Source organism: Callithrix jacchus, chromosome 22, assembly GCF_049354715.1.
Source record: "Callithrix jacchus isolate 240 chromosome 22, calJac240_pri, whole genome shotgun sequence".
Lineage (NCBI taxonomy): Eukaryota > Metazoa > Chordata > Mammalia > Primates > Cebidae > Callithrix > Callithrix jacchus.
Genome location: NC_133523.1, coordinates 20,636,430 through 20,662,431, shown reverse-complemented (window position 1 = coordinate 20,662,431; position 26,002 = coordinate 20,636,430). Strand labels below are relative to the sequence as shown.

Below are 26,002 nucleotides of genomic sequence, written 5' to 3'. Positions count from 1 at the left end.
AGACGTGCAGGGCTGTGGAGGGGAGGCTGTCACCGCGCTCCTGGCACGAGCAGAGTTGGGGGATGCCCGGCTGGTCCCCAGCTCACAGCAGCTGCAGAGACCCCACCCGCGGGATTCACCAGGCATGGTGCAGGGGACCGGGCACAGCCTCCAGGCCCAGCTATGGGCCCCCGTGGGTCCTGACCATCTGAGGCTCCGGCCGATGTTTTTCCCAAATCCCCATGAAGAGTCGGGACAATCCTGTGCCATCTTTGGAGGGCCGGGAAAGCTGTCTGTGGGCTTTCCGAGCGCAAAGGGGCCATGGGCTGCTCCGAGGCTGCCACAGGTTCGGGGGGCGCCCCTGCTTGGTGTCCACTCCCTCTGGTTTCCTCTTCCCATCCTTTGGGTGGCTCATCCCCCGGGCTGGGACTGGGCTAGGGGAGTGTCCTGGGGATGGCTGAGATGCGGTTGTCGGAGGGTGAGGCCTGGCTGTCCGGGTCCTGGGCCTCGCCCACTGCGCGGTGGGAAGGAGGGGCGGGTCGCCCCCCTTGAGCCCTTCTCCGTCTTTCTGCCACCCGGGTGGACCAGCAGACAGCGTGGGGGAGCGGTGGGAAGGAAGGTTGGCGGAGTTAAACTCCCGGCAGACGGCTTCAGGCCCCGTGCGCCACACTTGGTCACACCTGGCCTGTGGGTGGCCCGGTGGGCCTCTGCCCTTACCACTGGCTGGCTTCTCTGTCCAGCTGCCGGGTCGACCAGATATCAGCTCCGAGGCTAGGACTTGGCCACCGGCTTGAAATGTTTAAGGTGGACCAGACGCCTCTCTGCCTCTCGCCGGCGGCAGTACCTCTTAGGTCCAGTAGAGGGCGCCATGACGGCTCACGGCCCTCCGCCTTCCCGGGCTCACCCAGGTCATCCCATTTCGGCCTCCAAAGTAGCGGCGGCACAGGGGATCTTTCTGTTTTGTTTTGTTTTTTCCTAGCCCCACTTTGAGTTTGTTTCCACAGTACATTGAGTAATTGTTTGTTCTTCGTTTTTTTGGTCTCTCTCTTATGTTCTTTCCTGCACACTGAAGTTGTTTCTTGTGTGTGTGTATATTTATAATACATATGTGTATATGTATGTGTACACATTTTTTTTCGAATGAGGTCTTCCCACTTCGTGACTTAGGCGGAAGTGCAGGTGTGTGATCACGACTCACTGCAGCTTGGACCTCCTTTTTGTAGAGACGAGGTTCTGCCATGTTTCTCCGGCTGGTCCCAAACTCCTATGCTCAAGCAATCCACAAGCCTTGACCTCCCAAAATACTGGGATTACGGGTACGAGCCATCCTGCCTGGCTGTCTATCTATCTGTCTGTCTATCTAACTGTTTATCTATCTATCATCTACCTCTGTATGTCTGGTTCTATCTGTCTATCTGGCTGGCTCTGTCTGTCGGTCTTTCTGGCCTTTCATCTTTTCAGTAGAGATGTGATCTTGCTATGTTCTCCAGGCTCTGGATATATATTTCTTTTTTAAGTTTAATCATTGTTTCTTTTAGAGATGTTGTCTCTCCATGTTGCCCCAGGATAGTCTTGGAACTCCTAGGTTTCAGGTATCCTCTGTGGCCTCCCAAAGTGCAGGGATTACAGGTGTGAGTCACTGTGCATGCTCTGGTCATGTTTTTGATGTGTTGATTGTTTCCAGTCCAGGTGCATAATCTCATGTCTGAACATTCCTGCTGGTGTGATTGTGACATTTGACTTTACCTAGTACCAGAGTGATTTGGTGCTCCTGCACTGGCCAAGCCCACCGAAGAGAATGTGAAATATCCCTGGACCCAGCACTGAGTTGGTGTGACTATTCTCCTGCCTTGGCACTGCCCACAGGGGACATTGTGACATCACTGGCTCTTGTAGCCAGGTGATGTGAATCTTCTGTCCAGCCTTGGCTCTTCTACAGGGAACATTGTGTCATATCGCTATTTGATGTGACTCTCCTCTGTTACCTGGATGTGGCCCAAAAAGAGATTGTGACATAACTTTGGGCCCAACAGAGAAGTAATGTGACTCTTCTCTCCTGCCCATTCCTTGCCCACAGAAGAGAAAATGACTTATTGCTGAATTAGCACACAGGTGATGTGGGGTGATTCTTCTGCCTGCTCACAGAAGTCATTGTGACATATATCTGGGCCTGTCACTGAGATTATGTGACTCTCTTCTTCCTGGGACCTGTCCACAGTGGGGAGTGTGACATATTGCTTGGCCCAGAACCTATATGATGTGACTCACCTCTTATGCCCAGGCCATGCCCACTGGGGTGATTTTGACATGTAGCTGGGCCCAGCCCCAAGGTTGTGTGACTCCACCTTCTTCCTGAGCCCCACCCACAGGGGCCATTGTGTCATCTGTCTGAGACCCTCCATTAGGTGATGTGACTCTTTTGTTTGGGCCCTTTTTTCAGGATATTGTGACATCGCTGAGCCCAGCATCTAGGTGATGTGACTCTTCCCTACTGTTTGGTCTCTACCCAAAGAAGGATGGTGACGTATCATTCTGTCAAGAACCTAGATGAGGTGACTCTCCTCTCCAGCTAGGACCTGCCTACATTGTGTATGGAGACAAGTCACTGGGTCTAACACAGAGGTAATGCAACTCTCCTTCATGGGCCCTGCCCATAGGGGTATTATGAGCTGTCTTTCTATTAATCACCTAGGTGAGATGACACACCCCTTCTGCCTGGGACCTGTCAAAAAAGTATTGTTGGTATCGCTGAGCCCAGCACTAGGTGATGTGACTCTCTCCCATGCTTGGGCCCGGCCAATTGGGGTGTTTGCTACCTACAGCTCAGCCCATCCCCCAGGTCACGTGATTCTTTTTTTCCTGAGTCCTACCCACAGAGAGAATTTGGACCTATTTTTGGGCCCATCATTTAGGTGATGTGACACTTCACGGGCCCTCCCCGCAAGGTGTAGTGTGACACATTGCTAAACCCAGTACACAGGTGATGTGACTCTCCTCTGTGGGTTGGGCTTTGCCCAAGCAGGGACTGTGATGTGTTGCTGGGCCCACCACTCAACTGCTGTGATTCTTCTCTTCTGCCTAAGCCCTGCATACATCGTGTATTGTGACATATACTTGGATTTAGCACCCAGGTGATAGAACTTTATGTCATGAGACCTGCCCACAGTATTATGACATATCTCTTTTTCTTTTTTAATTTTTGAGATGGAGTTTCTCTCCTGTTTTCCAGGCTGTAGCGCAATCTCGGCTCTCGGCAACCTCTGCCTCCCAGGTTCAAGCAATTCTCCTTCCTCAGTCTTCTGAGTAGTAGGCATGCGCCACCACTCCTGGCTAATTTTTTGTTTTTTGGTTTTTGTTTTTAGTAGAGAAAAGGTTTCTCCATATTGGTCAGGCTGATCTCAAACTCTCGACCTCAGATGATCTGCCCTCTTCAGCCTACCGAAGTGCTGGGATTACAGGCGTGAGCCACCGCGCTTGGACCTGTGATGGGGTCTTTTTATGTTAGCCAGGTTGGTCTTGAATTCCTGGCCGAGGCTGTTCTACATCAACTTCTTCAATTTTTTTTTATTACAAATGTGAGCCACGATGCTTGGCCTACTTCTCCATTAGATTTCTCATTTTGTTTCGTACAAAATTTTCAGTTCTATTTATCTTTTTTTATTATTTTTTGAGACGTCTGTCACTCAGGCTGGAGTGCAGTGGTGCAATCCTGAGAATAGCCGCTTCACACAGGATGCTTGAGGAGCCTAAGATGAGCAACTTTGGCCAACATAATTCATGCATAGCCATTCCCAGCCCCCGCTGCCCCCCATTCCTAATGGCCATCCCACGATGTGGTCAGCAGTGGGGTACAGCATGGTGAGAGAGGGGCTCGGGGATGGGATGAAGGTTTTTCTTGCATTATCAAAATGGTTAAAAAGTTTTCAAAAAGGTGTCCAAACTTTCTTTTTACCCTCAAGTTGATACTAGGATGTATTAAACAAGCAGACCCAGGTAAGGGAAAGAGCAAGTGCATTTCAAGCCTCAGCTCACTTCTTTATTAGCTGTAATTCCCTGGGCCTGTGGCCCTTCCTATGGGAGCCTGTTTCCCTGACTTTAAAAAGCGTTGATGGGGGGAGGGTAGGAGTGGGAGGTGGGCCCGGATCTTTATCCAGTCAGTGGCCCTGGCGCGGGAACCTCCCAATCAGGCCCGCAGTTGGAGCTGAGGGCGTGGCTTCCGGCATTTGGCGGGGCCTTTGTCTCTGCTCCCGCCAGAGCTTGGGATCGGTCTCTGCGGCTCTGAGTCCTCCACCCTGGGAGACCTCGTGACTTGGTTACATCCTCTGTTCCCCTGTGATCTGCAGGTCCTGGGAGACGCGCAGCCAAGATGCCAGGAGACTCTGAAAGCTGCGAAACAGTGAGTGTGCGGGGCTGGGTATCCCGAGAGGGGAGAGCGGGCTGTGAAACCGGCTGGACCGGCCTCCCCACAGTCCGCTCCCAGGTCGCCCACCTGAGTTCCCGCTGGCGCAGCTCAACCCCAAGCCCCTCTGGCCGCAAGATGGCGGCTGGACCCGCAGCCAGGACCCCCGCGTCCTGCCTGTACCTGCGGGGCGCCCTGTCTGGAGCTCTCTGGGCAGCTCTGCACCCGCAGCCCCGGGTATTTCCGACATTGTTCAGGGATTTCAGGCGGTCATCAGGGCAAAATTCCCACTCGGTGTGTGCGTGGGAGGGGATGCAGCCCGTAGGATCTTCAGCCTTTCCTGATAATTATTTTTGTGAGTGTGAGACGGAGTCTCGCTCGTCTCCAGGCTGGAGTGCAGTGGTGCTCTCTCGGCTCACTGCAACCTCCGTCTCCCGGGCTCAAGCGATTCTCGTGTCTCAGCCTCTTGAGTATCTGGGATTACAGACACTTGCCGCCGCTCCGGGTGAATTTTTTGTATTTTTAATAGAATCGGGGTTTCACTATATTGGCCAGGCTGGTCTTGAACTCCTGGCCTCAGGTGATCACCCCCACCTTGGCCTCCCAAAGTGTTGGGATTACAGGCATGAGCCACCACGCCCGGCCATAAAGAAATTATTCTATCGTCCTTCTAATATTTATTAAACTTTATTTTAATGATCGTAGTGAGTTTTACTGTGAAATTTTGCTGCTATTCATTGAATGCCAATAATTCAGAATGCCTGCTCTCCATGAGTACACACAGGTAAAAACTATAGATATCTAAAGAATTATTTTTTAAAATTTATATTTATTTATTTATTTTTGAGACGGAGTTTCGCTCTTGTTACCCAGGCTGGAGTGCAATGGGATCTCGGCTCACCACAACCTCCGCCTCCTGGGTTCAGGCAATTCTCCTGCCTCAGCCCCCTGAGTAGCTGGGATTCCAGGTACACACCACCATGCCCAGCTAATTTTTTGTATTTTTAGTAGAGACGGGTTTTCACCATGTTGACCAGGATGGTCTCGATCTCTTGACCTCGTGCTCCACCCGCCTCGGCGTCCCAAAGTGCTGGGATTACAGGCGTACGCCACCGCGCCCAGATAATAATCATTTTTAATAGTATATCCATGTTGTATTCAGCGTTTTGTGCATTAAAATCTCCCTTGGCTGGCGCTGTGGCAAATCACTTGAGGTCAGGAGTTCAAGACCAGCCTGGCCAACATGGTGAAACCGTCTCTGTTAAAAATACAAAAATTAGCTGGTCGTGGTGGTGCACGCCTGTAATCCGAGCTGCTGGGGAGGCTGATGCTAGAGAATCACTTGAACCCAGGAGGCAGAGGTTGCAGTGAGCCCAGATTTCACCACTGCACTCCAGCCTGTGGGACAGAGTGAGAATCCATCTCCAAAAAAGAGAGAGAGGGAGGGAGACAGGCAGGCAGGCAACAATTCCATAAAAAAGTAGATGAATAGGGCCAGGCTCAGTGGCTGACGCCTGTAATTCCAGCTCTTTGTGAGGTCAAGGTGGGTAGATCACTTGAGGTTAGGAGTTCAAGACTAGCCTAGCCAACATGGTAAAACCCCATCTCTGTTAAAAATACAGAATATTGGCTTGGGCGCTGTCGCTCACGCCTGTAATACTAGCACTTTGGGAGGCTGAGGTGGGCCGATCACAAGGTCAGGATTTCAAAACCAGTCTGGCCAACATAGTGAAACCCCATCTCTACTAAAAATACAAATTAGCCGGACGTGGTGGCTCGTTCCTATAGTCCCAGCTCCTTGGGAGACTGAGGCAGAAGAATTGCTTGAACCCTGGAGGCAGAGGTTGCAGTGAGCCGAAATCACACTACTGCACTCCAGCCTGGACGACAGAGTGAGACTCCATCTCAAAAAAAAAAAAAAACAGCAAACAAACCAACCAAAATATTGTCAGGTGCCATGACTCACGCCTATAATCTCAGCACTTTGGGAGGCTGACCAAGGTGGATCACCTAAGGTCGGGAGTTCGAGACTAGCCTCACCAACATGGAGAAACCCCATCTCCACTAAAAATATAGAATTAGCCAGGTGTGGGGGCACATGCCTATAATCCCCGCTACTTGGGAGGCTGAGGCAGGAGAATCTCTTGAACCCGGGAGGTGGCGGTTGGGGGGAGAGGAGATCACACCATTGCACTCCAGCCTGGGCAACGAGAGCAAAACTCATTAAAAAAAAAAAAAAAAAAAAAAATATATATATATATATATATATATATATATATATATATATATATACATATGTGTTTATATTTATATATATATTAGTTGGGCATGGTGGTAGACACCTGTAATCTCAGCTACTGGAGAGGCTGAGACAAGAGAATTGCTTGAACCCGGGAGGCGGAGGTTGCAGTGACCCGGGATTATGCCACTGCACTCCAGCTGGGTGACAGAGCAAGACTGAGTCTTAAAAAAAAACAAAACAAAAACCAGAGTTGGGAAAGGGCATAAGCAGACAGGTATTAAAAGAAAACTTTCCGCCGGGTGCAGTGGCTCACGCCTGTAATCCCAGCACTTTGGGAGGCCGAGGCGGGTGGATCACGAGGTCAACAGATCGAGACCATCCCGGTCAACATGGTGAAACCCCGTCTCTACTAAAAATATAAAAAATTAGCTGGGCATGGTGGCGCGTGCGTGTAACCCCAGCTACTCAGGAGGCTGAGGCAGGAGAATTGCCTGAACCCAGGAGGCGGAGGTTGCAGTGAGCCAAGATCGCGCCATTGCACTCCAGCCTGGGTAACAAGAGCGAAACTCCGTCTCAAGAAAAAAAAGAAAAAGAAAGGAAACTTTAGTGTGGTCAACAGTCATATGAACAAAAAGCTCAACATCACTGATTATTAAAGAAATGCAAATAAGATACCATCTCATGCCAGTCAGAAAGGTGATTTTTTTTTTTTTTTTTTTTTGAGACAGAGTCTCACTCTGTCACCAGGCGCCAGGCTGGAGTGCAGTGGCACAATCTCGGCTCACCGCAACCTCCGCCTCCCGGGTTCAAGCAATTCTCCTGCCTCATCCTCTCGAGTAGCTGGGACTACAGGCGCACGCCACCATGCCCTGCTAATTTTTATATTTTCAGTAGAGATGGGATTTCACCATGTTGGCCAGGATGGTCTTGATTTCTTGACCTCATGATCCACCCGCCTCGGCTTCCCAAAGTGCTGGGATTACAGGCTTGAGCCTCCGAGCCTGGCCAGAAAGGCGATTTTTTAACAAGTTAAAGAAGTAACAGATGCTGGTGAGGTTGTGAAAAAAAGAAATGCTTATACTGTTTGTGGGAGTGTAAATTAGTTCATCTATTGTTGAAGACAGTGTGGTTATTATTATTATTTTTCTGAGACAGAGTTTCTCTCTTGTTGCCCAAGCTGAAGTGCAATGGCATGATCTCAGCTCACTGCAACCTCCACCCCTTGGGTTCAAGCAGTTCTCCTGCCTCAGCCTCCCGAGTAGCTGAGATTACAGGTATGTGCCACCATGCCAGCTAATTTTTGAACTTTTAGTAGAAACTAGGTTTTGCCATGTTGTCCAGGCTGGTCTCAAATTCCTGACCTCAAGTGATCTGCCCACCTCAGCCTCCGAAAGTGCTGGGATTACAGGCGTGAACCACCATGCCTGGCCCAGTGTGATGAGCAATCCAATTCTGGGTATATGCCCAAAGGAATATAAATTATTCTATTATAAATACACATGAACATGTATGTTCACTGCTGCACCATCCACCATAGGAAACACATGGACTCAATGTAAACTTCCATAAATGATTGACTGGACAAAGAAAAATTTGGTACATATACACTATGAAATACGCATCCATAGCTGGGTGCGGAGGCTCACACCTGTAATCCCAGCACTGTGGGAGATCGAGGCGGGTGGATCACGAGGTCACAAGATTGAGACCATCTTGGCCAACATGGTGAAATCCCTGTCTCTACTAAAAATACAAAAAAAAAAATTAGCCGGGTGTGTTGGCGAATGCCTGTAATCCCAGCTGCTTGGGAGGTTGAGGCAGGAGAATTGCTTGAACGCGGGAGGCGGAGGCTGCAGTGAACAGAGAATGCACCATTGCACTCCAGCCTGGGCAACAAGAGCAAAACTCTGTCTCAAAAAATAAAAATAAAAATGCTACGCAGCTATAAGGAAAATGAGACCATGCCCTTTGCAGGGGTGTGGATGGAGCTGGAGAGCTGGAGGCCATTATCCTTAGCAAACTAACACAGGAACAAAACCAAATGCCACATTTTCTCCCTTATGATTGAGAGGTAAATAATGAGAACACACAGACACAGGGAAGGAAGCAACACACACTGGGGTCTTTCAAAAAGTGGAAGGTGAGAAGAGAAAGAGGATCAGAAAAAATAACGAATAGGTACTAGGCTCAGTACCTGGGTTAGTAAATAATCTATACAGGAAATCCCCATGACACAGTTTACCTATGTCACAAACCTGTACTTGGATCCTTGAACTTAAAAGTTTTTTAAAAGAACTATATTTTGAGACAGTCTTGCTCTGTAGCCCAGGCTGGAATGGAGTGAGTGGCGTCATCTCCGCTTCCTACAACCTCCATCTCCTGGGTTCAAGCGATTCTTCTGCCTCAGTCTCCCGAGTAGATGGGATTCCAGGGATGCATCACTAGGCCCGGCTATGTTTGTACCTTTTAAAGAGGAATCAACCAGTATTTTCAAAGATGGTTTTGTTTATAAAATATAATCTTCCACTTGTCCAGTAGACCAGTAGATACTCTTCATATATTGATGGATTGACTGGAGACAGACACTGTCTCCCAGGCTGGAGTGCAGTGGTGCGATAAGCTCACTGCAACCTTTGTCTCCCGTGTTCAAGCAATTCTCCTGCCTCAGCTTCCAGAGTAACTGGGATTACAGGTATATGCCACCACATCTGGCTAATATTTTATCGTTAGTAGAGATGAGGTTTCACCATGATGGCCAGGCTGGTCTTGAACTTTTGACCTCAGATGATCCACCCACCTCAGCCTCCCAAAGTGTTGGGATTACAGGCTTGAGCCACCACACCCAGCCGGAAGCTCTTTAACTTAATTAAATCGCATTTGTCAATTTTTGCTTTTGTTGCAATTGCTTTGGCATCTTCGTCATGAAGTCTTTGCCTTTGCCTATGTCCTGAATGGTATTGCCTAGGTTGTCTTTCAGGGTTTTTATAAGTTTTGGGTTTTACATTTAAGTCTTTAATCCATCTTGAGTAAATGTTTGTATAGGGTATAAGGAAGGGGTCCAGGTTCAATTTTTTGCTTATGACTAGCCAGTTCTCCCAGCAAAATTTACTGAAAATTCTTTCCCCATTGCTTCATTTTGCCAGCTTTGTCAAAGGTCAGATGGTTGTAGGTGTGCAGGTTGATTTCTGGCCCTCTGTTCTGTTCCACTGATCTATTTTTCTGTTCTTGTACCAGTACCATGCTGTTTTGGTTATCATAGCCTTGTAGTATAGCTGGGAGTTGAGTAGCATGATGCCTCTAGCTTTGTTATTTTTGATTAGGATTACCTTGGCTATTCAGGCTCTTTTGGTTTTATATAAATTTTAAAATAATTCTTTTAAATTCTGTGAGAATGTCAGTGGTTGTTTATTGGGAATAGCGTTGAATATATAAATTGCTTTGGGCAATATGGCCATTTTAATGATACTGATTCTTTCTATTCACAAGCATGGAATATGTTTGTTTGTGTCATTTCTGATTTCTTTGAGCAGCGATTTGTAGTTCCTGAGATCTTCTGCCTCCCTGGTAGTTATCTGTATTCCTGGGTATTTTATTCTTTTTGTGACACTTGTGAATGTGAGTTCGTTCATGAGTTGGCTCTCGTCTTGACTGTTGTTTGAGTATAGGAATGCTAGTAATTTTTCACATTGATTTTGCATTCTGAGATTTTGCCGAAGTTGTTTGTCAGCCTAAGGAGCTTTTGGGCTGAGACTATGGGGTTTTCTAGATATAGGATCATGTAACCTGCAAACAGGGATAGTTTGATTTCCTCTCTTCCTATTTGGATGCCCTTTCTTTCTTTCTGTTGCCTGATTACCCAGACCAGAACTTCCAGTTGAATAGGAGAGATTAGAGATGACATTTTTATCTCATTCCTATTTTCAAGGAGACTGCTTCCAGCTTTTTCCCATTCAGTATAATGCTGGGTTTGTCATAAATGGCTCCTATTGAGGTTTTTTTTCTTCCCAATAACTAGTTTATTGAGAGTTTCTTTTCTGCATTGATTGAAATGATCATGTGGATTTTGTCCCTCGTTCTGTTTCTGTAATGAATTGTAGTTATTAATTTGGGTATTTTGCCCCAGTCTTGCATCCCTGAGATGAAGCCCACCTGAGCATGGTGGATAAGTTTTTTGATTTGCTGCTGAATTTGCTTTGCTAGTATTTTGTTGGAAGATTTTTGCATCAATGTTCATCAAGGATATTGACATGAAGCTTTCTTTTTTGTTGTAACTTTTTCAGGTTTTTATGTCAAGATGGTTCTGGCCTGATAGTATGAGTTTTGGGAGTCCCTTCTCTTCAGTTTTTGGAATAGTTTCAGTAGGAACAATACCAGCTCTTCTTTGGGAAAATTCAGCTGCGAATCCATCTGGTCCTGGACTTTTATTGATTGGCAGGCTATTTATTACTGCCCCGATTTCAGAACTTATTATTGTTCTGTTCAGGGATTCAGTTTCTTCCTGGTTCAGTCTTTTTTTTCCCCCGAGACGGAGTTTCGCTCTTGTTACCCAGGCTGGAGTGCAATGGCGCGATCTCAGCTCACCGCAACCTTCGCCTCCTGGGTTCAGGCAATTCTCCTGCCTCAGCCTCCTGAGTAGCTGGGATTATAGGCACATGCCACCATGCCCAGCTAATTTTTTGTATTTTTAGTAGAGACAGGTTTTCACCATGTTGACCAGGATGGTCTTGATTTCTTGACCTCGTGATCCACCCACCTCGGCCTCCCAAAGTGCTAGGATCACAGGCGTGAGCCACCCCGCCCAGCCCCCTGGTTCAGTCTTACTTAACAGGGTGTAAGCTTCCGGGAATTTATTGATTTCTTCTAGATTTTCTAGTTGATGTGCATTGAGTTCATAATATTCTCTGATAGTTGTCTGTATTTCTCTGGGATCAGTGATACCCCCTTATTGTTTCTGATTCTGTTTATTTGAATCCTCTCCCTTTTCTTCTTTATTTGTCCAGCTAGTCACCTTTTTAGTTATTTTATTTTATTTCATTTTTCAGAAAACCGGGTCCTGGATTTGTTGGTCTTTTGAATGTGTTTTCACGTCACTTGTTTAGTGCAGCCCTGATTTTGGTTATTTCTTGTCTTCTGCTGGCTTTGGTTTTTTTTGCTCTTGGTTCTCTAAGCCTTTTAGCTGTGATGTTAGATTGTTAACTTGAGCTCTTCCTAACTTTTTGATGTGAGGCCTTAGTGCCAGAATGTAGTGAGGTCAGATGTACTAAGGAAGGCCAGGAGTGATGGCTCATGCTTGTATCCTTACACTTTGGAAAGCCAACACTGCAGAATCACTTGAGCCCAGGAGTTTGAGCCAGACTGGGAAACATGTGGAAAACCCATCTGTACTGAAAATACAAAAATGAGCCGGGTGTGCTGGCACACACCTGTGATTTCAGCTACTTGAGAGGCTGAGGTGGGAGAATCATCTAACCCTGGGGAGGTTGAGGCTACATGAAGCCATGATGGTGCCACTGCCATCCATCCTGGGTGACAGAGTGGCACTGTGTCACAAACAAGCAGCAGATATTTTATGCCCTTCTCAGAGTAGGAAGCAAGATTAACATTAAAATTGAAATTTAATTTTTAAGTTTTTTTTTTTAATGTAAATGGTTTTATTTAGAAACAGATAGGTACCTGTTTGCATTGTAGAATATAAAACTTGGTTTATACACCATAAAAAATAACCAATATCCAAATTCAAGAGAGCTAGCATTCACAGAACACACGATATGGGTGTGTAGCTACTGTTCACCAGCCTCAGGCTTGATTTAAACCAAAAAAATAATCCAAGGGTATCATTTGAGATTAGCATACAGTGCTTGCTGCTGAGTCCTCAGCATGCAGAACTTGCTATCTTAGCAGATTAAGGTTTGCTTTTCAAGTGCATGCCTTTAACATAAGGCCTGGGCTCTCTGCACCTAGTGAGGTGTGAAGCTCTCTTGCCACACAGTTCACAAAACTAAGCCAGAATTGGTGGCATTTATTAAATTATCACTGGTTTTTTTTTTTTTTTTTTTTTTTTTTTTTTTTGAGCGGAGTTTTCTTGTTACCCAGGCTGGAGTGCAATGGCGCGATCTCGGCTCACCGCAACCTCCGCCTCCTGGGTTCAGGCAATTCTCCTGCCTCAGCCTCCTGAGTAGCTGAAATTACAGGTACGCGCCACCATGCCCAGCTAATTTTTTGTATTTTTAGTAGAGACGGGGTTTCACCATGTTGACCAGGATGGTTTCGATCTCTTGACCTCATGATCCACCCGCCTCGGCCTCCCAAAGTGCTGGGATTACAGGCTTGAGTCACTGCGCCTGGCCTATTGCAACCTAATTTCTATATATTTGTGAATGTTTCCACTTTTTCTTTTATTATTGTATGCTCTCATTCAATTTTGGTCATAGAAAGTAATCCATAATATTTCAGTTTTAAAAAATTTGTTAAGACTTCTTTTTTGGCCTAACAGGTGATCTAGCAAGAAAAATTTGAATGATCATTTGAGAAGGGTGTGTGTCCTGATGATGTTTAGGGGTATTCTCTGTAACTCTGTTAGGAATAACAGTTTTATACTACCTTCAATTCCTCTCTTCCCTTACTAATGTTCTGTCTTGTCTTACTATTATTACAGGAAGTGGGTACTGAAATATCCTACTATAATTATACTGCTTTCTGTGTGTTTCTTGAATTCTGTCAGTATTTGCTTTACATATTGGAAACCCTATGGCTGGGCATTGTGGCTCATGCCTGTAATCCCAGCACTTTGGGAGGCCAAGACAGGTGGATTGCCTTGGCAACACAGTGAAACCCTGTCTCTACTAAAATTTAAAAAACAAATTAGGCGGGCATGGTGGCATGCTAATCCCAGCTACTTGGGCAGCTGAGACAGGAGAATTGCTTGAACCTGGGAGGTAGAGGTTGCAGTGAGCACCACTGTACTCCAGCCTGGGCAACAGAGTGAGACTCCATCTCCTTTCACATTTACACATACAAATTTGTCATAGGTTCCCAGTGAATGAATCTATAATTGTTTAATGTTGTTCTTAGTCTCTTTGGAGTTTCTACTTAAAGTACATCTTATAAAATATGACAGTTTTAAAATAAACTTTAAGTATATTTTATAAAATATGACAGTATCTTGTGTGATATTATTTTGACTTCTCTCACTTGGCTAATATTTACATGAAATTTCTATTTCCATTTTGCCACTCTCAGTCTTCTTTTATCGTTAGATCTTCACTGACTCTTGTAGAAAGGCAAGTTGGATCTTGATTTTTTAATTTTTATTATAAATCCCTTTATTGAAAGTATGTCTCTTGATGGGAAAGTTAAATTTATATATAGGTAGATAATTTTCTGAAAGAAAAACTGTTGCTTTATTATTTCATTTTTATATCTTTGTCCATTTTCTCTTTCTGTTTTGCTTTGTGTGTTTGAAATTTTTGTATTGATATGCTTTCACTTTTTGTGTGTGTGTGTGTGTGTGTGTCTGTACAGATGTGTTTGTTGTGGTACCTTCAGTATTAAAAATTTCTCAACGTTAAAAGCGTGTGTGTGTGTATGTGTATATATATTTTTTTAGATAGAGTTTCGCTCTTCGTTGCCTAGACTAGAGTGCAGTGGCACGATCTCTACTCACTGCAACCTCTACCACGCAGTGGCACGATCTGTACTCACTACAACCTCTACCTCCCAGGTTCAAGTGAGTCTACTGCCTCAGCCTCTTGAGTAGCTGGGATTCCAGTTGCCCACCACCACACCCGGCTAATTTTTGTATTTTTAGTAGAGACAGGGTTTCACCATGTCGGCCAGGCTGGTCTCAGATTTTGACCTAAGCTGATCCTCCCGCCTTGGCCTCCCAAAGTGTTGGGATTACAGACATGAGCCACTGCGCCTGGATGAAACAGTATATTTAAATGTGGTAAAACATTAACTTCAATTGCATACAAAAATTCTTCCTCATTACATCTGCCCTCAAATTTGTTATTCATGTTGCTGATTGTATCTTTTTATGTTGTATATTCATTAACAGATTTCTATACTAATTTTTATGCTTTTATCTTTCAACTTTTAGATAATTAAAAATGTTTTCTCTTTTAGGACTCAAGATGGCGCTGTGAGAACAACCCAGGAGTGAAGCTCTCGCTGGATGCACGGAGAGGGTGAGTCGGGGACGCATTTCCAGATGGATCTTAGTTGCCCACAGAACGGGGAAATTCTCAGGAATAAAAGAGACGCAAGACGCCAGGCAGAGGTCTAGGCTGGTGTAGCTGACAGCCGGTGCGGCTCTGGCCCATGCCAGAGCGCAGAGGCACTCCACAGCGCTCCATACAAAAGCACACTGTTACGGGTGCCCTGTTGAACCGGCAAACTGAGACCTGAGAGGGCTGAACTTGAGATTGAGTGGGACTTGGACAGTGACCCAGCACAGGAAATCCCAGGGACACAGCGTTTGGGGTAGCGCAGTGTGACAAACAAAACGGCGATTCCAAACGCTCCCGGTGAGGAGGTTTTCTTAAAGAGCAGCTCCGTGGGGGAGGGGCATCCGCCATTACCAAGGCAATCAGCCCCTACTGAGGTACATGCCCATTGCTGACGCAGCCTGCCGTTGCCGAGGCAACCCGGTACAACAGAGAGACACCGTCGCAGGGCATAGCCCGTGGCAACAGGGCAGAGACCGCAGCAGAAGGGCAGAGCCTGCAGCAACAGGGCGAACGTCACACCAGCAGGGCAGAGCCTCGGCAGGCAAATAGTGGCTAGACTGCCTCCTAGCTGGGCAGGACAGCGAGGCGGACACTCACAAGGAAAGCCCCAAACCCCCCCAGACAGAGCATCTGAGAAAAAAAGGGTTTTTTTATGAGTTATGTTGCAGCAGAATTAAACATAGCAGCCTAAGAGCCCTGAATGAATAACAGAGCTCACAGCTCGGCACTTGAGCTCCTACAAAGTACAGACTGTCTCCTCAAGCAGCTCCCTGACCCCTCTATATCCAAAAGACTGACATTTGGCAGGCATCATCCTGGGACAAAGAAACTGGTAGCATCCCTTGCTGTTCCGCAGCTGCTATAGGTGCACCCCAGACAAGCAGGGCCTGGAGTGGACCTCAGCAGTCGTACAGCGAAGGGGCTAGACTGGTAGAAGGAAAACCAAGTAACAGAAATACTTCATTATCAACAATCTGGGTGTCCACTCAGAGACCCAATCGAAAAGTCAGCAACTACACAGACGACAGGTGGATAAATCCACAAAGATGGGAAGAAACCAGCGCAAAAAGGAGGAAAACACCCGAAACCAGAACACCTCGCCACCTAGAAAGGACCAAAACTCCTCACCAGCAAGGGAACAAAGCTGGATGGAGAATGACTCTGATGAAATGATGGAATTAGACTTCAGAAGGTGGATAATGAGAAACTTTTGTGAGCTAAAAGAACATGTTTTAAATCAATGCAAAGAAATTAAGAACCTTGAAAAAAGATTTGAGGAAATGATAACAAGAATGGATAACTTAGAGAGGAATATGAATGAATTAAAGGAACTGAAAAACGCAATACGAGAACTTCGCGAAGCATGTACAAGTTTCAATAGCCGAATTGACCAAGCAGAAGAAAGAATATCAGAAGTCGAAGATCAACTCAATGAAATAAAACGAGAAACCAAGATCAGAGAAAAAAGCGCAAAAAGGAATGAACAAAGTCTCCAAGAAATGTGGGACTATGTGAAGAGACCTAACCTACGTTTGATAGGTGTACCTGAATGTGACGACGAGAATGAATGCAAGCTGGAAAATACTCTTCAGGACATTATCCAGGAAAATTTCCCCCACCTAGCAAGACAGGCCAACACTCAATTGCAGGAAATACAGAGAACACCACAAAGATATTTCGCAAGAAGAGCAACCCCAAGGCACATAATCGTCAGATTCAACAAGGTTGAAATAAAGGAGAAAATACTAAGGGCAGCCAGGGAGAAAGGTCGGGTCACCCACAAAGGGAAGCCCATCAGACTCACAGCAGATCTCTCGGCAGAAACTCTACCAGCCAGAAGAGGTGGGGGCCAATATTCAACATTCTTAAAGAAAAGAACTTTCAACCCAGAATTTCATATCCAGCCAAACTGAGCTTCAGAAGTGAAGGAAAAATAAAATCCTTTGCGAACAAGCAAGTACTCAGAGATTTTGTCACCACCAGGCCTGCTTTACAAGAGCTCCTGAAAGAGGCACTACACATAGAAAGGAACAACCAGTACCAGCCATTCCAAAATCACACTAAATGCTAAAGAGCATCAACATAATGAAGAATCTACAACAACTAACGGGCAAAACTGCCAGCTAGCATCAAAATGGCAGTATCAAATTCACACATATCAATATTAACCCTAAATGTAAATGGACTAAATGCACCAATCAAAAGACACAGACTGGCAAATTGGATAAAAATCCAAAACCCATCAGTGTGCTGTATCCAGGAAACCCATCTCACATGGAAGGATACACAAAGGCTCAAAATAAAGAGATGGAGGAAGATTTACCAAGCTAATGGAGAGCAAAAGAAAGCAGGAGTTGCAATCCTCATCTCTGATAAAATAGACTTTAAAGCAACAAAGATCAAAAGAGACAAAGAAGGCCATTACATAATGGTAAAAGGATCAATGCAACAAGAAGAGCTAACGATCCTAAACATATATGGACCCAATAAAGGAGCACCCAGATACATAAGGCAGTTCTTAACGACTTACAAAGAGACTTAGACTCCCACACAATAATAGTGGGAGATTTTATCACTCCACTGTCAATATTAGACAGATCAACCAGACAGAAAATCAACAAGGATATCCAGGGCTTGAACTCAGACCTGGAGCAAGCAAACCTGATAGACATTTGCAGAACTCTCCACCCCAAATCCACAGAATACACATTCTTCTCAGCACCACATCACACCTACTCTAAAATTGACCACATAATTGGAAGTAAAGCACTGCTCAGCAAATGCAAAACAACTGAAATCATAACAAACAGCCTCTCAGACCATAGTGCAATCAAGTTAGAACTCAGAATTCAGAAACCAACCCAGAACCACACAGCTTCATGGAAACTGAACAACTGGCTCTTGAATGTTGACTGGGTAAACAACGAAATGAAGGCAGAAATAAAGAAGTTCTTCGAAACCAATGAGAACGAAGACACAACATGCCAGAATCTCTGGGACACATTTAAAGCAGTCTCTAGAGGAAAGTATATAGCAATAAGTGCCCATATGAGGAGAATGGAGAAATCCAAAATTGACACCCTATCATCAAAATTGAAAGAGCTAGAGGAGCAAGATGAAAAAAACTCAAAACCCAGCAGAAGACAAGAAATAACTAAGATCAGAGCTGAACTGAAGGAGATTGAGACACGAAAAACCCTCCAAAAAATCAATAAATCCAAGAGCTGGTTTTTTGAAAAGATCAACAAAATAGAGAGACCACTAGCCAGATTGATTAAAAAGAAAAGAGAGAACAACCAAATAAATGCAATAAAAAATGATAAAGGGGAAATCACCACAGATTCCACAGAAATTCAAACCATCATCAGAGAATATTACAAACAACTCTCTGCACATAAACTAGTAAACCTGGAAGAAATGGATAAATTCCTGGACTCCTGTGTCCTCCCAAGCCTAAACCAGGAGGAAGCTGAAACTATGAATAGACCAATAAAAAGGGCAGAAGTCGAGACAGCAATTAAGAGCCTACCACACAAAAAAAGCCCAGGTCCAGACGGGTTCACAGCCGAATTCTACCAGACACACAAAGAGGAGCTGGTACCATTTCTTCTGAAACTATTCCAAGTAATCCAAAAAGAGGGAATCCTTCCCAAATCATTCTATGAGACCAATATGATCCTGATACCAAAACCGGGCAGAGACCCAACAAGAAAAGAAAACTTCAGGCCAATATCCATGATGAACATAGATGCAAAAATCTTCAATAAAATATTGGCAAGCCGATTGCAACAGCAAATCAAAAAACTTATTCATCATGATCAAGTAGGATTCATCCCAGGGATGCAAGGCTGGTTCAACATACGTAAGTCTATAAACGTAATTCACCACATAAACAGAACCACAAACAAAAACCACGATTATCTCAATTGATGCAGAGAAGGCATTTGACAAAATTCAGCAGCCCTTTATCCTAAAAACCCTCAATAAACTCGGTATCGATGGAACGTATCTCAAAGTAATAAAAGCTATTTATGACAAACCAACAGCCAATATCATACTGAATGGGCAAAAACTGGAAGCATTCCCTTTGAAATCCGGCACTAGACAAGGATGCCCTCTGTCACCACTCCTATTCAATATAGTACTGGAAGTTCTAGCCACAGCAATCAAGCAAGAAAAAGAAATAAAGGGTATTCAAATAGGAAAGGTGGAAGCCAAATTGTCTCTATTTGCAGACGACATGATAGTATACTTAGAAGACCCCATCGCCTCATCCCAAAAACTTCTGAATCTGATAAGCAACTTCAGCAAAGTCTCAGGATATAAAATCAATGTGCAAAAATCACAAGCCTTCCTCTACACCAATAACAGACCTAAAGAGAGCCAAATCAAGAACGAACTGCCATTCACAATTGCTACAAAAAGAATAAAATACCTTGGAATACAACTCACAAGGAATGTAAGGGACCTCTTCAGGGAAAACTACAAACCACTGCTCAACGAAATCAGAGAGGACACAAACAGATGGAGAAACATTCCATGTTCATGGATAGGAAGACTTAATATCATAAAAATGGCTATACTGCCCAAAGTAATTTACAGAATCAATGCTATACCCATCAAGCTACCTTTGACTTTCTTCACAGAACTGGAAAAAACCACCATGAACTTCATATGGAACCAAAAGAAAACCCGCATAGCCAAGTCAATTCTAAGCAAAAAGAACACAGTGGGGCGCATCACACTACCGGATTTCAAAGTATACTACAAGGCTACAGTAATCAAAACAGCATGGTACTGGTACCAAAACAGAGATATAGACCAATGGAACAGATCAGAGGCAATACAACTTAGCTACAACCATACAATCTTTGATAAACCCGACAAAAACAAGCAATGGGGAAAGGATTCCCTGTTCAACAAATGGTGCTGGGAAAACTGGCTAGCCATGTGCAGAAAGCAGAAACTGGACCCCTTCCTGACATCTTACACCAAAATTAACTCCAAATGGATTAAAGACTTAAACATAAGACCTGGCACCATAAAAACCCTAGAAGGAAATCTAGGCAAAACCATCCAGGACATAGGAGTAGGCAAGGACTTCATGACCAAAACACCAAAAGCATTGGCAACAAAAGCCAAAATAGACAAATGGGACCTAATGAAACTTCACAGCTTCTGCACAGCAAAAGAAACAGTCTCTAGTGTGAATCGGCAACCAACAGAATGGGAAAAAATTTTTGCAGTTTACCCATCTGACAAAGGGCTGATATCCAGAATTTACAAAGAACTCAAACAGATTTACAGGAAAAAAACAAGCCCATTCAAAAATGGGCAAAGGATATGAACAGACACTTTACGAAAGAAGACATATATGAGGCCAACAATCATATGAAAAAATGCTCATCGTCACTGGTCATCAGAGAGATGCAAATCAAAACCATATTGAGATACCATCTCACGCCAGTTAGAATGGCGATCATTAAAAAATCTGGAGACAACAGATGCTGGAGAGGATGTGGAGAAAAAGGAACACTTTTACACTGTTGGTGGGAGTGTAAATTAGTCCAACCATTGTGGAAGACTGTGGCGATTCCTCAAGGCCCTAGAAATAGAAATTCCATTTGACCCAGCAATCCCATTACTGGGTATATATCCAAAAGACTATAAATCGTTCTACTATAAGGACACATGCACACGAATGTTCATTGCAGCACTGTTTACAATAGCAAAGACCTGGAATCAACCCAAATGCCCATTGATGATAGACTGGATTGGGAAAATGTGGCACATATACACCATGGTATATTATGCAGCAATCAGAAATGATGAGTTTGTGTCATTTGTAGGGACATGGATGAATCTGGAGAACGTCATCCTCAGCAAACTGACACAAGAACAGAAAATGAAACACCACATATTCTGACTCATAGGCAGGTGATGAAAAATGAGAACACATGGACACAGAGAGGGGAGTACTAAACACTGGGGTCTATAGGGGGGAAAAGGGGAGGGCCAGCGGGAGGGGGAGGTGGGGAGGGATATCCTGGGGAGAAATGCCAAAAGTGGGTGAAGGGGAGAAAGCAAAGAAAACACACTGCCATGTGTGTACCTATGCAACTGTATAGCATGCTCTGCATATGTACCCCAAAACCTAAAATGCAATTTAAAAAAAAAATTTTTTTCTTCACGATTGTGATAATTCTAAGCAATTTTATTTTTGTGTATGTGGACATCATTCCCAGAAAGTTATATATTTTTATATAATTATGTGTTGTTTTCTTGCATCGTGTTATTTTCAGCAAAGATACTATATATCAGTATCTTTGATATATAGGAGATAGGTAGGGTATACACAGTGCCAGTATGCTTTCTCAGCATTTGGTTATTTTGGAATGGGTTTTACTTTTTATTTGGTAGGACAGTTTTGCTGACTATTATATTCACTTGACAGCTGTTTTTCTTCAGGATTTTGAGACTATCACACAGTTTACTTCTAACCTGAAATGTTCTTGCCGACAGATTCACTGGTTATTATATAAGACTATGCTTGTAAATGACACATCACTTTTGTCTTGCAGCTTCTAAGATTCTCTTGTCTGTGCCTTTTGCAATTGTGCTATATATGTTTTTGTTATAAATATCTTCTGTGTATATCCTAGTTTGCTGAACTTCATTTTTATATTTTTTTACTTTTATAATTTTTCATTTATATTTTTATCTCTACAATTTTTGTTTCCGTAACAATGTTAGTATTTTTGTTATCCTCCTTTTTCTGATATTCAATCGTAGGTTATGTTTCTATTTTCCTCAGTGGTATTTGATTTATCTTAATTTTTTTTTTTTTGAGATGGCGTTTTGCTCTTGTTGCCCAGGCTGGAGTGCAGTGGCATGAAATTGGCTCACTACAACCTCTGCCTCCCACGTTCAAGTGATTCTCCTGCCTCAGCCTCCTGAGTAGCTGGGATTATAGGAATGCACCACCATGCCCGGCTAATTTTGTATTTTTAGTAGAGATGGGGTTTTGCCATGTTGGACGGGCTGGTTTCAAACTCCTGACCTCAGTGATCCACCTGCCTCAATGCCCATATTTATCTTAAATATTAAAAATTAATCTATGAATCTCTATTTTTTAGGTGGAGTTTTTGCTCTTGTTGCCCAGGCTGGAGTGCAATGATGCAATCTCGGCTCACTGCAACCTCTGCCTCCTGGGTTCAAGTGATTCTCCTGCCTTAGCCTCCCAAGTAGCTGGGATTACAGACATGCAGCACCACACCCAGCTAATTTTTTGTATTTTTAGTAGAGATGGGATTTCACCATGTTCGTCAGGCTGGTCTCGAACTCCAGACCTTAGGTGATCCACCTGCCTTGGCCTCCCAAAGTGCTGGGATTACAGGTGTGAGCCACACACCCGGCTTATCTCTATTTTTTAATGGTTTTGCTTTCTAAAAATTTTGGAAATTTTTTGATGGGGCCATGGTGACCTAATATTTTCCATGTTTCAGTCTTCGATGGAGATTTAGACATTTAAAAAAAAGCTCTCACAATCTTGATAATGCAGCTCTGTTCTGCATAGTCTGGAATCAGTTGTCTTGGTTAGAGATTCTGGCAGTCTCTCAAATATGTTGTTAGCATGTGTCTTATCTGAAACTTTGTTTTTATTTTTTAGTTAAAGAAGTGTATTTGGCTGGGCATGATGGCTCACGCCTGTTATCCAAGCACTTTGGAGGCCAAGGCAGGCAGATCACCTGAGGTTGGGAGTTCAAGACCAGCCTGACCAACATGGTGAAACCCCGTCTTACTTTAAAAAAAAAAAAAAAAAAAAGAGAAGTGTATTCATGTTTCATCTTAATAGTCAGTGGTCACTTTCTACACCTGTTCCCTATCTGTGGTACTGCAGTCTCTCCGCTGTTTGGTCTCAGCAGACTCAAATTGTCATTGCAATGTATGCCACTATTTCTTTCAGCATTTTATGTCATGGGAAACTAAAACCAGCCTCTGGTAATATCCCTAGAAGCCAGAAATAAAGATGTATGTGCCAATTTATTTCTTGTCTTTTAAAAAGAAAACCAGGAGTTGGCAGTTTACTTCTAGAGGCACTATGTTTTACTGGGGAACAGGCGTATGCTAATATAATATTGATGTAAATAGAGGGCATTTGGTAAATATGGTCTATCATAATCTGTGTTGGGTGGGTGTAACAGAACATTTTTTTTCATTCTGTGTGACTCTCTGCATTGTATTCAGCTGTGGCACTGCACACATTTATTTATACATTATCCGCAAATATATTTTGGTCAGTATGTCTTTGTTACATTTATAGATGTTTATGAAGAAATTAGAGTCTGGTATTTTGCTGTGCCGTGTTGCTCATGTAGTTTATATAATTTTAGAGGTTACATTTGTAAAGTATATATATCTGAGACTAGTAAGTGAAGTAATTTGTTGTTCTAATTTTTTTTTTTAGTTACATGTTCTCATTTTGCTGAAGACCTTTTGCCAGAGCAAGACATAAAAGATTCTTTCCAGAAAGTGACACTGAGGAGATATGATAAATGTGGACATGAGAATTTACAGTTAAGAAAAGGCTGTGAAACTGTAGGTAATGGGCAGCTACACAAAGGACGTTACACTGCTCCTAACCAATGTTTGACACCAACCCAGAACAAAATGTATCAATGTGATATTTATGTACAACTTCTTTATACATTTTTAAATTCAGGTAGATATAAGATAGGACATACTGGAAAGAAACCTTTCCAATGTAAAAAATGTGGCAAATTATTTTGCAGGCTTTCACAACTGACTCAACATAAGGTAATTGATGTTAGAGAGAATACTTACAGATGTAAAGAATTTGGCAATGCCTGTAATCAGTCCTCAACCATTACTAACCATAAGAGAATTCACACTGGAGAGAAACCCTACAAATGTAAAGAATGTGGCAAAGCATTTAACCACTACTCAACCCTTACTACCCATAAGAGAATTCATACCGGAGAGAAACCCTAGAAATGTAATGAATGTGGCAAAACCTTTAGCATATCCTCAACCTTTACTAAACATAAGATAATTCATACTGAAGACAAACCCTACAAAAGTAAAGAATGTGGCAAAGCCTTTAACCGGTCCTCACACCTTACTAGCCATAAGAGAATTCATACTGGAGAGAAACCCTACAAATGTGAAGAATGTGGCAAAGCCTTTAACCTGTCTTCCAGACTTACTCGACATAACAAAATTCATACTGGAGAGAAACCCTACAGCTGTGAAGAGTGTGGCAAAGCTTTTCACCGGTTCTCAAGACTTTACTCAACATAAGAAAATTCATACTGGAGAGAAGCCCTACAGCTGTGAAGAATGTGGCAAAGCTTTTACCCGGTCTTCAAGACTTACTAAACATAAGGAAGTTCATAATAGAGAGAAACCTTACAAATGTGAAGAATGTGGCAGAACTGCTAACCAATGCTCACACCTTATTGTTCAGAAAACCATTAATACTTGAAAAAACGTGTATAAATTTTAAAAATTGTGGAAAAGCCATTAATATCTGCTCACTTCCTAATAACAGAGAGTTGATACTTACTAAGAGCACTGTAAAGGCAATCACTGTCAAACATTCTTGTAGAGGCTGGGCGCAGTGGCTCACGTTTGTAATCCCAGCACTTTGGGAGGCTGAGGCTGGTGGATCACCTGAGGTCAGGAGTTTGAGACCAGCCTGACCAACATGGTGAAACCCTGTCTCTAAAAGAAAAAACAATCTTTTAGAAAATATAAGCCTTAAAAGTGAAGGGAAACTATGTATTCTGAGGAAAAGCATTACAATATAAGAGGGTTGCAGTGTCTTTACTTGTATCATAGATGTTATTGTACACATTTTGTACTAAAGGAAAACCCTGAACCAGTTGTACAAACTTTGTTCAACATCAAAAAATCTATATTGAAGAAAAATCCAGCAAATGTAAAAATTTGGAAAAACATTTTTTCCCCACAAACTATAGCTTAGAAAACACTGGATATATTTCTAAGATATATTTTTGCATATGCAATAAGCATGAAAAAAATATTTCATTCAAAATTGAGTCTGTAAATAACAATGTAAGGTACAAATAACTAATAAACCGTTCAGACATTACACTAAAAGTGCTCAGTATAGAAAATAAAACTAAAGTTGTCAGATAAATTATTTGTATGTAACTTCAAAAAGAACAAGATATTTTGCAAAGTTATAATTACATTCAAAGTGTACTTTTTTTTTTCTTTTTTTGAGAAAGAGTCTCACTTTGTTACCCAGGTTGGGGTGCAGTGGCGTGATCTCAGCTTGCTGCCAACTTGCACTTTTGGGTTCAAGCAGTTCTGTCACAGCCTCCTGAGTAGCTGGGACTACACGCATATACCAGCATCCCTGGCAATTTTGTGTGTGTGTGTATTTTATTTATTTATTCTGAGACAGTATCACCATGTCGCCAGGCTGGAGTGCAAATGGCAAAATCTTGGCTCACTTGCAACTTCCACCTTCCCGGTTCAAGTGATTCTGCCTCAGCCTCCCGAGTAACTGGGATTACAGGTGAGTGCCACTATGCCCAGCTAATTTTTATATTTTTAGTAGAAACGAGGATTCACCATGTGGTCCAGCTTGGTCTCAAACTCCTCACCTCAAGAGATCTGCCCACCTCAGCCTCCCAAATTTTTAGATTATGTGTAAATTTAATTTTAATATATATTTTTTACCATGTTAAGACTATTGTGTGTTTAATGAAGCATTATGCTACTAACTTTAACCTATCCCACCTTACTCATGGGTGTAGGTAAATGGTGGTAGCAGTATATTATTTGGTAACGTAGTGGAATAGCATCTCAAGTAATCTCTTTTGCCAGTAGTTTTAACCAGCAGATAAGTTAATATTGTTTCCATAGTTTAAATATTTGTCTTTTTTAGTTATTTAAATTTATTTTTCTTATATTTTGGGTAAACATAATATGTATTTATATTTATGCAAATCTGGCATATTTTTATACAGGCATATAATATATAATTAGATCAGGGTAAATTATGTAACCATCACTTGTAACATTTATGTTTTATATTACAAACAACTATTATATACTTTTAGTTATTTTAAAATGTACAATAAAATTGTCATTGACTACATG

General features: G+C 43.1%; 1 protein-coding gene across 9 annotated transcripts; it reads left to right on the top strand.

Moving 5' to 3' along the window:
- On the top strand, positions 1 to 25,935 carry LOC144580946 (zinc finger protein 429-like). 9 transcript variants are annotated; one of them, XR_013531321.1, is made up of 6 exons: positions 1 to 325; positions 2,420 to 2,601; positions 4,323 to 4,375; positions 14,745 to 14,806; positions 23,316 to 23,446; positions 24,070 to 25,935. XR_013531321.1 is itself a non-coding variant. In XM_078362074.1 (6 exons), the coding sequence occupies exons 5-6, from the start codon at positions 14,794 to 14,796 to the stop codon at positions 23,858 to 23,860; spliced, it is 558 nt and encodes a 185-aa protein (XP_078218200.1). In that variant the 5' UTR covers positions 1 to 325; positions 2,420 to 2,601; positions 4,323 to 4,375; positions 7,798 to 7,894; positions 14,745 to 14,793; the 3' UTR covers positions 23,861 to 25,935. The 9 variants fall into 9 exon arrangements, 6 of the variants coding, with proteins under 6 accessions (XP_078218200.1, XP_078218199.1, XP_078218203.1 ...); XR_013531322.1 differs by lacking the exons at positions 23,316 to 23,446; positions 24,070 to 25,935 and adding exons at positions 7,798 to 7,894; positions 20,698 to 20,861; XM_078362074.1 differs by adding an exon at positions 7,798 to 7,894 and having other exon boundaries at positions 23,316 to 25,935.
- The last annotated feature ends 67 nt before the right edge of the window (positions 25,936 to 26,002 follow it).